This window comes from Stegodyphus dumicola, chromosome 8 (genome assembly GCF_044657685.1).
Source record: "Stegodyphus dumicola isolate Sdum_Otavi_A_Nest chromosome 8, ASM4465768v1".
Lineage (NCBI taxonomy): Eukaryota > Metazoa > Arthropoda > Arachnida > Araneae > Eresidae > Stegodyphus > Stegodyphus dumicola.
In genome coordinates, this window is record NC_140775.1 from 111930404 (window position 1) to 111944210 (window position 13807).

A 13807-nucleotide genomic window follows, 5' to 3' on the forward strand; every position below is an offset into this window, starting at 1 on the left:
CTTTTCATTCTTCCCTCTCTTTCTAGGATTCGAATGGCATGATCGGTGGAGGAGGTGTTTCGATTTATTATTCACACACGCTGCAACTTCTGTTCTTCAGTTATACCCAAGGAAAAAGCTTTATAGCACCTTTATCAAGAATGTCATCACAACTATCCCAGATGTTTTTAATTCAAATGAAAAATAACAGCAATAATGGAAATAATAGTGGAAATAGTAAACCAAGTCCACAGCCACTATGTCAATGGTCTGAAGTTGCCAATCACCCAGGGCTGATATTGGCTCAGATGCAAGCTTCTAATAATCCTGTTATATTAATGGTGAAGCCAGATACAGTACTAGTGCAAGAAATTAAATTTCTAACCGCAAAGTCAAAAATAACAGATATGGTGGCTATTAGGCATGTAATCACTTGTGGTGAACTTCGAACCACATTAATTCTTTTATGTGAGGATGGAAGCCTTCGCATTTATATGGCTAATCAAGATCAGACAAATTACTGGTTAACACCAGCATTTCAGCCAGCATCTGTCTCAAGTTCATCCAAGCCATCGAAGAAAAAGAAAGCTGCTAAAAGTGGCCGCCCTGTTGGTAGCATAACATTTCCTGTTGACTTTTTTGAGCACTGCACAGCAATGAATGATATTGAATTTGGTGGAAATGATGTTCTTCAAGTTTACAACACACAGCAGATTAAACATCGCTTAAATACTACTGGATTGTATATTGCTAGCACAAAAGCAGCAGGATTTGCAATAGAAGTTAACAATTCAGATAACTCTATGGTGATGGTAGGATGTCGTATCCTTGTTGGCAATCAAGATATTCAAAGAGCTCCTTCCTATATTGAAATTTTTGGACGTAGTATCCAAGTAAATTTAACAAGGAATCGTTGGTATGATTTTCCATTTTCACGTGAAGAATCATTAACTGCTGATAAAAAATTGACAATATTTTTTGGGGCAAGTTCTGATCCTTCTGGTGTGACTATGGTTGATTCTATTAAAATTTTTGGCAAAACAAAAGAGGCATTTGGATGGCCAGAAGATAATGATGATTTCCCAACCCAGACAGCTTCTGGAACTGCTGGTACATCTGGTACTGAAGCTGGAGTAGAAGTTGATGGTATCCCTGCTGCGCCATTGCCACTTACTCCATTGGATAGGCTTGTCAGTAGCAGTTTAGAACTTTTAGATGGATGTTTCTCAGCTGGATTAAGTTCTGATGATAAACAACAATTAAAAAATAATGCCATTGATTTATCCACAACAATGTTGACTTTACCTACTCCCCCTGTGGTGCATGAACATGTAAAAACATTATTAGCAACACTTCACAACAGTAGAAATGCATATTGCTCTCATAAAGATGAAGCACTTTTGAATTATGTTCTCCATTGTTTAAATGCTAGTCAGGATGGTAAACCAACAGATGAACTTGACGGTGAAGCTCTTTATCGTTTAGTTGCTATTACAAGAGGTGTAGCTGTTGCTAGACCTGCAAATTTGGTACGATTTGCTGAAAGTCATGATGGAATGATAATAACCGATTCCACAGCTCTTGATTCTGATCAAAGTTCATTCAAATTGAGCCAAGATATTGAAGAAAATAGTTCAAGTTCTCAGCAAAGTGAAAGACAAAGATCGGGTAGTTTAGACAGCCCTCAAAAAGTAGAATTTTCAGGATCTGCGCATTTTATTATTCAACTTACTGATGCATTTTGGCATTTACATGCTATGCAACCTTCTAATCCAGCCATTGCTCCTGTATCCTTCCGTGGACTTGTTCATGTTGAAGCAACTGTTCATGCTTTAGTTGAAGTAATTCATGCTTTTACTGCATGTGATCTTGAACATGTTTCTTTGGCTACTAAGCTTTATGTAAAATTACTTCTTTGTGAGGACACTGTTGTAAGCTTTGCTGCTAAACAAGCTTTGATTCGTGTCTTGAGACCACGTGTAAGGAGACGAAAGGTTTTTATTCCTTCTCCAGCACATTGCAGTATGCCTGGTGAAGTCCTCCATGAAGCAGAAAGTTCTGAAAACAGAGCTCATCCCCAACCTCAAGTTCCGTCTCAGTCAGCAGCTCCAGTATCAAATCAAGCTCAAGCTCAAGTACCTCCTCAACCTGAAATGCATGATTTCCATCAAGATCTTGAGCAATTTGAAATAGTTGATGGCTTGGACCCTCTTGTTCTTCTTCCAGCAGATGGTGCTGGTGGCGGTGTACCTAACCTTGAAGCCCTTATTGCCAGTCAAGGAGGTTTTCCAATGTTAGACATACCTCCTGATGATGATGAAACAATGGTTGAGCTTGCTATAGCTTTAAGTCTGCAAGATCAGCCTGAAGTTCAGTCAGGGGGCTTATCATTGCAGGCTTTATCACTTGCTTCCCAAGGTTCACATCATACATCTTCTCTAGAAGGTGGTCATTATTCTGATACAACTGCTTCTGCTGGAGCTAGTGATGATGAAGGCAGCACTGCTGCTACTGATGGGTCAACGCTGCGCACTTCTCCTGCGGAACAAGGTGGCAGTGCTGGCTCTGAAAGTGGTGGCAGCGGAGTTGAATCAATTATGGGAGAACATAATGTAAGTGGACGCAGTAGTGCTTATGGTGATACTGTACCTGAGAGCATCACTACAGGTGCTAGATCTGAAACTAGTTCTGTTGGTTTACCTAGCTCAACTATGCCACAGGGTGAAGAAGGACTTGAAATTGAGACTGATATTGACACAAGTTTTCGTCTTCATACCTTGCGTCTTATGCTTCTAGAGAAAATGCTGAACTATTTGCCAGAACTTGGTGAAGTTGGAGGAGTGAGAGCCATTCCTTTCATGCAAGTTATTTTAATGCTTACTTCTGATCTTGTAGGTGAAGAGGAAAAAGACTGTGCAGCATTAGCAAAGCTTCTTCCTGCATTAATATCTGCTTTAGATATGAATAGCAAAGACCTGTCAAAAATTGCTGAAAGAACTCCAGCAAGAGAAGTTAATCTAATTGTCATGAGACTGCTAAGCATTATGATGTCAAGAGTTAAAGGCTCTCTGAAGACTAGTGCCGGAGAATCTTCAACATTCTGTAGTAGTGCTACAGCTTTGGCTTTAGTGTCTGCTAATGCTATCGATTACTGCCTGCAAGTATTAAAAGTTTTGTTAGGCTATTGGAAGAGCATACAGACTGAAGATAAGTCATCCAGTATAACAGGAAATTTACTGAAATCCCACCCTCTCTCACCACCTCCTGATATGTCACCGTTCTTCTTAAAACAGTATGTAAAAGGACATGCTAATGATGTGTTCGAAGCTTACCCTCAGCTTTTGACTGAAATGGTGTTACGACTTCCTTATCAAATTAAGAAGATTTTAAATTTAATGCCTGGATCTCAGCCTGTTGTATTTTCACAGTCTTGGTTTCTGTACTTGTGTGATTATATGATGATGCAACAAACACCATTTGTACGGCGGCAAGTAAGAAAATTACTTCTATACATTTGTGGTTCTAAAGATAAATATCGCCAACTTAGAGATTTCCATGCTCTTGAATCTCACATGGAAGATGTGAAAATGATCTGCAATCAAGGAGGTTATGAAGATTTCTCTCCTAGTAACACAATGCTCAGTCTCTCTTATGACTCATTAATCAATATGATTGAACATTTGAAAGCTTGCAGTGATATTGCTACATCCCGAACTGTTAATTGGCAGAAATTTTGCCAGAAAGATGAAAGTATTCTATCATTTTTGATTCATGTTAGTTTTTTGTTAGATGAAGGTGTATCTCCAATTATTCTGCAACTTCTGCAGTGTGCTTTGTGTGGTTCGAAAGCAATTCAGCAGCAACAACTGACTGGTAATTCCACTCCTCAAGTAACAACTTCCCCATCCAAGCAGCGCAAAGAAAAAGATAAAGCTGATACTGAAGATGAGTTGAGTGAATCAAGCAAAAGTGATACTGCTCTTTGTATGGCTTTGGCACAGCAAGTAAATAAATTTGTAGACAAAAGTTTGATGAGTTATTTTATATGTGCCTTCTTGCTAGAATCAAATTCTACATCTGTGAGGTGGCAAGCTCATTCCTTAATATTTCATCTCCACAAGAATTCTAATTCTTCCCAGCAGGAAATTTTATTAGACATGATGTGGAAATTGTGGCCCAAGCTTCCAACATTTGGTCGTCGAGCTGCACAGTTTGTAGATTTATTGGGTTATTTTACTTTAAATATGCCTCAACAAGATAAAGAAAAAGAATATATTGAAAAAGCTCTTGATATTTTACATCAGCAAAACCAGCTGCTGATGAATCATCCTAACTCAAATATTTATAACTCGCTGCAAGGTTTGGTGGAGTTTGATGGGTACTACTTGGAAAGTGAACCGTGTTTAGTATGCAACAACCCTGAAGTTCCTTATACTAATATCAAATTATCAGCAATTAAGGTAGATTCTCGATTCACTACTACTACACAGATTGTAAAATTAATTGGTAGTCATACCATTTCTAAAATTACTCTTCGTATTGGTGACTTAAAGCGCAATAAAATGGTCCATACACTGAATATTTATTACAATAATAGATCTGTTCAATCTGTTGTAGAATTGAAGAATAGGCCATCTATTTGGAATAAAGCAAAGAAATGCACCTTGGCCGCTGGTCAAACTGAATTAAAAATTGAGTTTCCACTTCCCATTGTCGCTTGTAATCTAATGATCGAATATGCTGACTTTTACGAAAATATTCAAGCATCTTCTGAAACTCTGCAGTGTCCAAGGTGCAGTGCATCTGTTCCTGCAAATCCTGGTGTGTGCTCAAATTGTGGAGAAAATGTATTTCAGTGTCACAAATGCCGAGCCATAAATTATGATGAAAAGGATCCTTTCTTATGCAATTCATGTGGTTTTTGCAAATATGCCAAATTTGATTACACTATAACAGCAAAACCTTGCTGTGCTGTTGATCCCATCGAAAATGAAGAAGACCGTAAAAAAGCTATTAGTACTATAAATAGTTTGCTGGAGAAGGCTGATCGAGTTTACAAGCAGCTTATTGCAAATAAACCAGCTCTGGAGATTCTTTTGTTACGCATATATGAGCATGGTTTGCTCGAAAAGACTCTTGATGAAAATGGAGGATCTAGTTCTACTACAGCTTCAGTTTCATCTACTAATGTAAACCGAGCCATTCAACAACTTGCTCAACGATACTGTGCAGACTGCAAAGCTTCATTTGATGAGTTAAGCAAAATAGTTCAAAAAGTAAGAATAATTTCATTATAACTAATGCAATTATTTTTTTTATACATTTTAAGGCAACAAGTAATTCTGGCATAGTTTCCTTTGGCTATATTTTAAATTTTTTAAAAGTATAAAAGAATTCATGTTGTAGTGTAGATCGGTGTTCGATCTTGTGCATAAATTTTAATTTATGTTTGTTTTAATAGTCACATAACACAGAAATAGTTATACTTTTTTGGGGGGCTTGTCAGACTGCTAGTTTTGTAATGTCATTTAATAGAAACCATTAAAAAAAATTAATTTGATAAAAAAAGCATAAGCTGTTTTTAGATTATTTTCCTGAGATCAGATATTATTTGCAATAGAGCAATTAAAACAGACTTTGAAAATATATATTATTCTGATAAGTAAATTAATATTAAAGTGATTATTAATTCTCATTAAAGAGCAAAAACATTTTTGCTTACATTTGCAGTATACAGATGGCGGTTGGTTTATATCCAATCTGTGTGCTTCTGTGAATCATATTGGTGTTTTAGGCAATACACAGGACTAGAAATTACTCATACTAAATGCGCTAAGTCCAATCCATTTCTATCAAAACCCAGTTAAGGTCTTATAAATTATTTTATTGCAGACTGAATCTTGATAGAAAAAAAGAACTGGATTCCATTCAACATACTTTCAACAATGATGTTCCTCAAACAAGTTCAGATATATATGCTGTCGTGAATAAAAGGAGGTGCAGCATTGGTTTTTTGCCCAGATCTTGGTGATAATTTGAATTGCCATCCCCCGGTAGCCTTGAATAATTCTTGGCAAAGTTTAGCAATATGTTTCTGCATATAAAGCTGCATGCAAAAATAAATAACAGTTGTCTCTTTTGATGTATTAGCTTTTGAAGGAATGTGAACTCGCTCGCTTCCAGAGTTTCATGCTTTTTAACATCACTCTTGGGAAAATAGCACTTAGTGAGAGCTCAATGGTGTGTGCCATTAGCAGCTGCATCTAATGGTCCAATCTGATGGTACATTTTTAATAAACCATGGTGTTAAAATATTATTTAAAATACAAGCAGAGAAAATATCATAATGAATGTTGCCCTTTCCGCAAAAGAAAGCTAAGAAACATTTATTTTTCAGCCAGTGATATTCAAATGAATATGCCATTAGATACTGATTTGTGTATGGATGTTTATAAATCTGCTGCTAATCCTACTCTTGACCTTTATTTTTCATCATTTGTTAAGATTTAACCATTATTTTGAATGTGAGGTATCACAAAATTTAGTCTTAAAAAGGATGATTTTTACTGCTTCCTTTATTATAACAGTGTATTTTAAATTTAATTAAAATCACAAAAAGAAAATTGAATAATATTTTGTAACATTTGAAAAATAAATTATTTGTATCTCAATTGTTTTCTTAACATTTAAATATTTATCAAGAAGGGAAAAAATGTCATTATTTTCCGTTGTATATTGAAGCATGCAAATTTATATTTGAATGAGCATTACTACTAAATATACACATGTTAGGTAGTTTATAGAAAAATATTTAATTTTAATATGTGTTAATAATAATTTTATGTTTTTATGTAGTTTTCATAAATGTCACTAAAATATGAATTACTTTTATGTTCTTACATATTTTATTTCATCCATAATTTACATTGAAATTTTACCTGTCCTTTCTGTTAAAATTCTTTACAAATTTCAGTTAGAATACTTTTTTGGGGTATTGTAGGTTCTTGCATCACGAAAGGAGCTGGTGGATTATGAGCGACGACAGCGTGAAACCAGATCAAAAACATCACCAGCATCTCAAGGTACTCAAGAAAGTGTATTGTTAAAGCGTCAAACTCCAGATGAGCCTAAAAGTCCTACTTTAGCTGTAAATGCTCCCGGAAAATGTTATGGATGTGCGAGTTCTGCTGTTGAACACTGTGTCACTTTATTACGAGCATTATCTACTAATACAAGATACAGATTAATTTTATGTAGTCAAGGGTTAATTCATGAGCTAGTGGCATATAACTTAAGACATGGAAGTGTTCGTGTAAGGCATGATGTTAGACAACTGTTATGTTCACTTACCAGAGATAATGCTCGTGCTACTTCAGATTTAAATGCACTGCTGATGGAAAAGATCGCAACTGCTTTGAAAGGACATGTAACTAGCCCAGATTTGGCAGCAGCTGTGCGTCATGAAGTGGCTCTTTTAGCTAGCAGCCTTCAGAAAGAAGATTCATGTTGGGAACAGAGATTAAGGTATTGATTCCATATAATTTTATTTTGTGTGTTTATGTAGTATACGAGTAGCGTAAAACCTCGTATGATGTGGTCAGTCCACCTATGAAAGTATCCAGTATTTCCCCCAAAATAAATAAATATACTTGTATTTAAAATTACCTGTCTAATATGACCATCTCTGCAAAACACTAAAATAATCTGAAACTTAAATGATAGTTACAGAGAAGTTTCATTGTGTGCGTAGTGTCAATCACAGAGATTATGCACAATGGTACAGTGTTTTCTGGCTTTTTATCTAGTTTTCTAATATTAGCACTTAGCTAGGATTTGTTGAGTAAGGACAATGTGAGTACAATGTTGCTTAATCTTGTAAGTGGGAAACAATAATTTCCTTTTTGGCCTATCATCAATGTTATTGCAAGGATAGCTTTGTTTTCATTTGTAATGTAATACAAATTTTCAATGTTAGAAACATTTTCAGTTCAGTTTTCCCTAAAAGATTGTGTTTCAGTACTTCATTTTGTAATGCATATGGTATCCGTATACCTTGTCAATTGTTGTTACTTCAAGAAATTTAAAGTAGCTATATGTGTGGCCTTTTGCCTAACCACTTTTGAAAAGTGATGCCAGTTGGTAAAGCATAAGATTTTTAATAACCTTCCAAATTTAATCAGTCCAGCTGAGCAATTTAAAGCAGTAAATATAAATCTTAATATTTAAATCTGTATTCTTTTATATCCAATTTTTGGTGCTAACCAGAAAAAATGTTATATCATATGCTATAATTATGTATCTAAATGCAGAATCATTTTGTTTTTATTTTGTTTCTATAAGATTATTAATTCATGGTTAAAAAAATGAGAATGACTGCAATAAATGTTCCTTTGAATAATGTTGAAAAACCATATTATAAATCAGTATAAATAAGAGTAATAACATAGTATTTACATGGCTTTGATAAATTTATAATCTGAAATGCATAATTTCTAGCATATATCACTTTAATTATGCCTCGTTTTGTGTGCACGTATGTGTGTTATCAGATTTCATGTTTTTGTGCATCAAGTATTTTAATGCATATAATGTTTTTTGTAGATGTGTTATAAAACTCTTCCTTATGGGTGTTAATGCGAAAAGTTCTGTAGTGATGGAAAGCATTACACTGCCTTGTCTGAGGATATTGCAAGTCCTTATCAAACCAGAGTCGTTCATGAGCAAGAAAAACAAGGATAAAAGTGTTGAATCACTTGCCACCATCAACATAGCAGGTTAGAATGACATTTAATAATAAATATTTCTAAAATCTTCTTCAGTGCATGTGTTTCTGATTTTTCTTTTTTTCTGATTCTTAGAGATTTTATTAAATATTAAACTTTCTAATTTTGTTATTTTTATGACTGAAAATTGTCAGTAGCATTGGTTGTAATTTTTCTCGTTTTCTAATAGCCATCATACTAAGTTGGAAATTCATGGATTGTGACCAAAGCATAATAAAATTTGCTGATAGGAAACCAGATTAGATATTTAGTTTTATGAATGAAGTTTTTTAAACAATCTAAGCTTGGGGTTATAATCTCTTATTAATTTGTAATATGCAAACTATTTTCCATTGTTCCTAATGGGTTTTCTGTAATTGTGAGTGATTTTTATTCTTCATTATGGCATTACAGATAAGCCAAAACCTGCTGTGGAAAATGCAAAGTTTGAATTGCTTGACTGCTATATGTACATAAATAATCAAAACTACTGATTTTGCTGATGTCACAATTGATATATCATATTGAATGCAGTGGTTCTGCTGACATCACATACACATGTTATGTAAGCTATCTCTATCAGTACTGCTTGTTAAAGTTGTGAATATGTGTATATGATTTGCACATGTAGTTTTATTAAAACAATTTGTAATAATAAAAATATTCGTTATGACACTTTCAAAGAGGCAGACATTTGTTGAAAATGCATAGTTTGGCAATGTTTACTTGCTTTGGAATTTTCAGTTAGTCATCTTGGGTGAACAATTGCAACTTTAATCGCTGTTTGTGATTATGATGACTGTAGCTGGCATATTCAATCTGATCCAGTTAACTTCCAAATTATCTGAATTGGATTAGTGTTAAACAACTTGATTTTCTTAATCTGTCCATGAATTTAACTATTTGAGAAGTCTTAGTTATTGTCCAGACCGTATGATGATACTGTGATATAAATACTGTATCTAGCAATGATTCAGTCTTCCTGTCTAAATCTCAAAGCAAGTATAAGTAATATATAAGAATCATCAAGTTCTCAAACTTGAAAACTTTAATTCATATTTAGCCTTTTTGGGCATAACACATGAACCCTTTAAAGGTGTTATTAAAGGCTATTACTGTTTGAGAAAGTTTTGCACCTGAAGAATTTCGTGATCATAACACTTTTTCTTGATGCCTTCTATGGTTTTCAAGAACATTTTGGGGATGAAAATGCTTCTTCCTTACCCTTCATTGTATAGATGGGAAGATGATCATTGTATGCTATTATGTTTGCCCTTTTAAATACCAATTAATAAGCTGCATAGGAATTTTCATGATTTACCCCTTACTATCATCAGTACAAACTAGTTTTCCATAAAAAGTCCTTCAGAACTGCATTCCTTCCCTCAGCAAGTAACACTGACATGCTTTCTTATAATCCAAATAAATTTAAAAAATAAACCTGCTTGTTCTTCTACAAAATTTCTGAAGCCCAGGAAACAAAGTGAAACTCTAAAATGGATTAACTAAAGAAAAAAAATTTTAGGAATTTTAAGTAAATTTTTAATTATATACACTGTAGAGCCAAAACATTTTGACCACTTACTCAATAATGCATTGCACAGCCTTTGACCTGCAAAACAGCTGCACTTTGCCTTGGAATGGATGCCACAATTTCTTGGTAGATGACTGGAGACAAGTTGTACCAAATGTCTAAGTAGCAGTCACGCAAAGTCAAGATATTCCAACATGGTGGCGTCTGACCTTTGAGCTGCCGCACCGTGGAATCCTGAATGTGCTCTACTGGTCTAAGATCTGGTGAGTTAGATGGCCAAGACATTAATTGGAGTTCATCCTTATTCTCCTAGAACCACTCCAACATAATTCAATCTTTGTGACATAGGGCACTGTCCTGCTGGAAGATTTCAATTCTAGTTGGGAAGACTTATGTCATGTAAAGATGCAAAGGGCGTCCTTTTTCTTTGATGATACATGGATGTCCAACACCTTGGTGTCTGAAACTTTGCTGGTTTCACTGTTATTTATCCACTTTGCATAAACACTAACAACGACAGATCGTGAACATCATGCAGTTTGGATATACTCATTCTGAGTCTTTGGGCCATTACAAGTTGCCTTCTATCAAATTCTGTTAGATCAGTAGCTTTCCCCATCACTTGCAAAAGTAAGTGCAAAAAGGATTTCTTTCCTTCTCTAGCAACAGTTTTTATTTAACTGTTGCTAGAGAACTGTTGCATTCCCACTTAATCACATGCCCTCCGCTCCACACATCATTCAGATGAGATCATTGAAAAATGTGTCGATGGTCTTAACGTTTTAGCTTATCAGTGTATTTTGACAGCACGAGTTAGCAAAGGTTTTAGTGGGTAAAGAAGTTAGGCTGTTTAATAACTTTCTTTAAAAACATTCTGTTATATTTATCAAATAGTAATATAACAAAAGAACAGGTAGTTAATCTTACAGGCTTTTCTTCGAGAAGTTTTAAGTCAATCTGTAGTTATTATTTTAAGTATTTTTATTTTTTTAAACAAGGACATATATTTCCAAAGATTAAAATGTTATAAACAATAGGCATTAAATTATGTAAAATATCAATGACGAATAAAATGCTAAGTAATGTTTGTTGAATGTAAGATCTTTTCACAAAGTTAATATATTTAAGAGACATTTATATCAAGAAATTAATTTCATTTTGAGAATCAGCTCCAAAGCTTACATGTTTCTCATTTTCTCCTTCACAATAATTTTTTTTTTTTTTTTTTTTTTTTTTTTTTTTTCCATGATATCTTTTAATTTAAGTAATAAGATATTGCAAGAGCATAAACTAGTTAGTATAATATAGTTAGCTTTTTTGTTTAAAATGCTATAAATTAAAAATTAGAAGTGTTTGAGAAGTTAAAAAGCACTTTTGACTTTTTTGAGATGTTCTAACAAGAATAAAACATTTAATTTTGTAATAAAGCAGAACATATTTGAAAAATATCTAATTCTCTATTCTGAATTTTTTTTTTTTTTTTTTTTTTTTTTTTCCTAGTATATAGGTCTCTACAAAGTATATATACTCTGATTATGTATGGGGAAAGTTTATTAACAACTTTTCTATGACCACAGGAGCACATGCTTCCTCAGATACAGCCTACTCATTTTATCAGCATATCAGCAGCACCTTGAAGGAGGTTACTGTTCATGCAGTGATACCACCTATCTGTTAAGTGCATTTTTTCACTAAGCAAGTTTTCCTTATGTTCTTGACCTGCAAAATGTATGTTTACTGGAGTTGCTGCATCACTTGATCTTTGCTGTGTTCAAATCATAGTGAGAATCTGTTGACTTTTCAGAATGTACAAAGGCAGATCAAGATTTGTGGACTCTTTAATTCCACTTTCACTCTGTGTAGCAACTTTTTGAGAAACCAGCCAGTATGATTATGCACAGGTGTTTGTTTTAATGTCCATTTCTGAACCTAGTTGATCAGATCAAGGTTTCTGGATTCTTGAATTACACTTTCACTCTGTGCAGCAAATTTTTGAGAAACCAGCCAACATGATAATGCATAGGTGTTTTAATATTCATTTCTGAACCTGAGCCTGTTGCCTAAAATATTCTTAATCAGTCTTTAAATTGCAAACTCATTAGCTACATAATTTTCTTTCAAAAATGTCACATGCTTTGGGAATTGTTGCCACATAAATTTTTTGTAATTCATAATATATTTTTCAATAATACATTCTTTTGTACAGTACCATTACTATTTATTGTGTAATAAATCTACATAACAAATGTGGAAGTTACACTACCACCAAACTGACAGAATGTGTTTTTGTTGTTATACCTTTTGTTTTGTGGGTAATTAGCATGTAATGAAACTTGTTAAATGTTTTTCAGGAAAGAATGTGTATCTTGAATCATTACTCTTTTAACCAGTAATTGTGATTTGAATTTTTTTTTTTTTTTTTTTTTTTTAACATTTTTTTTTCTAGCGGGAATGAAAGTAGGTGTAGATTTAAAAGGCTGGCTTGCAGGAGACCCTAAACAATCATATAAAATGTGGAAGCAGCAGATGCCTGCTAAAATCTTGGATCCAAATATTGCAAATATTTCAAAAATGAAGAAAGAAGAAGTCCATAACTTTCACTTAATTGAAAAATATGGAGGAAGATGGAGAGAGAAAACCCGTCGCCACGTGTTTCAGTTAAAATTGCTGCAATCAAACTGGCTTCGTCTTGTCATGTTCAATCCTTCCTCTCAAGCTGCAAGAACTATGGCATGCAATGTTGTAGAGGCTTTAAGTCAGGTAAAATTAGGCTTATTTTTGCTATTTCTGTTTATAATAATAATAATTAAGTTAAGGAGGAAGTTTGGGACCAAATGCACTTTTCTGTATTTCCCTTTTAACCAAACACAAATGTTACAAATGTACTTGTGTTTACAAATACCATAGCTGCCACTCTCCTGTTTTTCATCACATCAGTCACTGTCTCGATAGATTACAAAACCTCCTGGTTTTTAATATTTTAGCCTTTGATAATAAAAGTATTTCCCAGCAAAAAAATAATGAAACTGAAATTAGGCATATTCCATTCTGCCATATTTAGTGATTTTCAGAATTTTTATTTTTAAGAATAATTTTTATTAAATTTTATTTCATCTCGGTTGTATTTTTTGTTACATTTTATTGATATCATTAAATATCTTTTGATCTGAATTGTCTTGTACTGAGGACATTTCTAGATTTTTATATGAAGATTTAAGCAGTGTTTAATCAGTTAGTATTTTGGTTAATTTTTTTTTACTTCAGTATATGATACATGACTACGTTTATCCACACAAACACTATATGTATTAATCATTAATTTTATTTTCATCATATTTATGAGTGTTTTGATAAATATAAAAGCTTTTCTTCACTACTCAGGATTTTCTTAGTATAAAAGTGCAAGGAAATTTTAAAATGAAATTAGCCAAAGAACATAAAATTTAGAATATCTATCTAATGGTAATATATTTTATGTCAGAATGTTACGAACAAACAATTCAATAACTTGAGTGAATTAAAATCAGTTTGG

At 33.6% G+C, this 13807-nt stretch overlaps 1 protein-coding gene across 2 annotated transcripts in view; it reads left to right on the forward strand.

Annotated features, from left to right (window-relative positions):
- poe (E3 ubiquitin-protein ligase-like protein poe) overlaps window positions 1-13807 on the forward strand; it is a 281770-nt gene that overhangs the window by 213155 nt on the left and 54808 nt on the right. For both annotated transcript variants that reach the window (XM_085822285.1, XM_085822286.1), the window contains exons 50-53: window positions 27-5255; window positions 6980-7503; window positions 8581-8753; window positions 12722-13035. In XM_085822285.1, coding sequence (XP_085678411.1) covers window positions 27-5255; window positions 6980-7503; window positions 8581-8753; window positions 12722-13035 — 6240 coding nt within the window. The remainder of the gene's footprint in view (window positions 1-26; window positions 5256-6979; window positions 7504-8580; window positions 8754-12721; window positions 13036-13807) is intronic.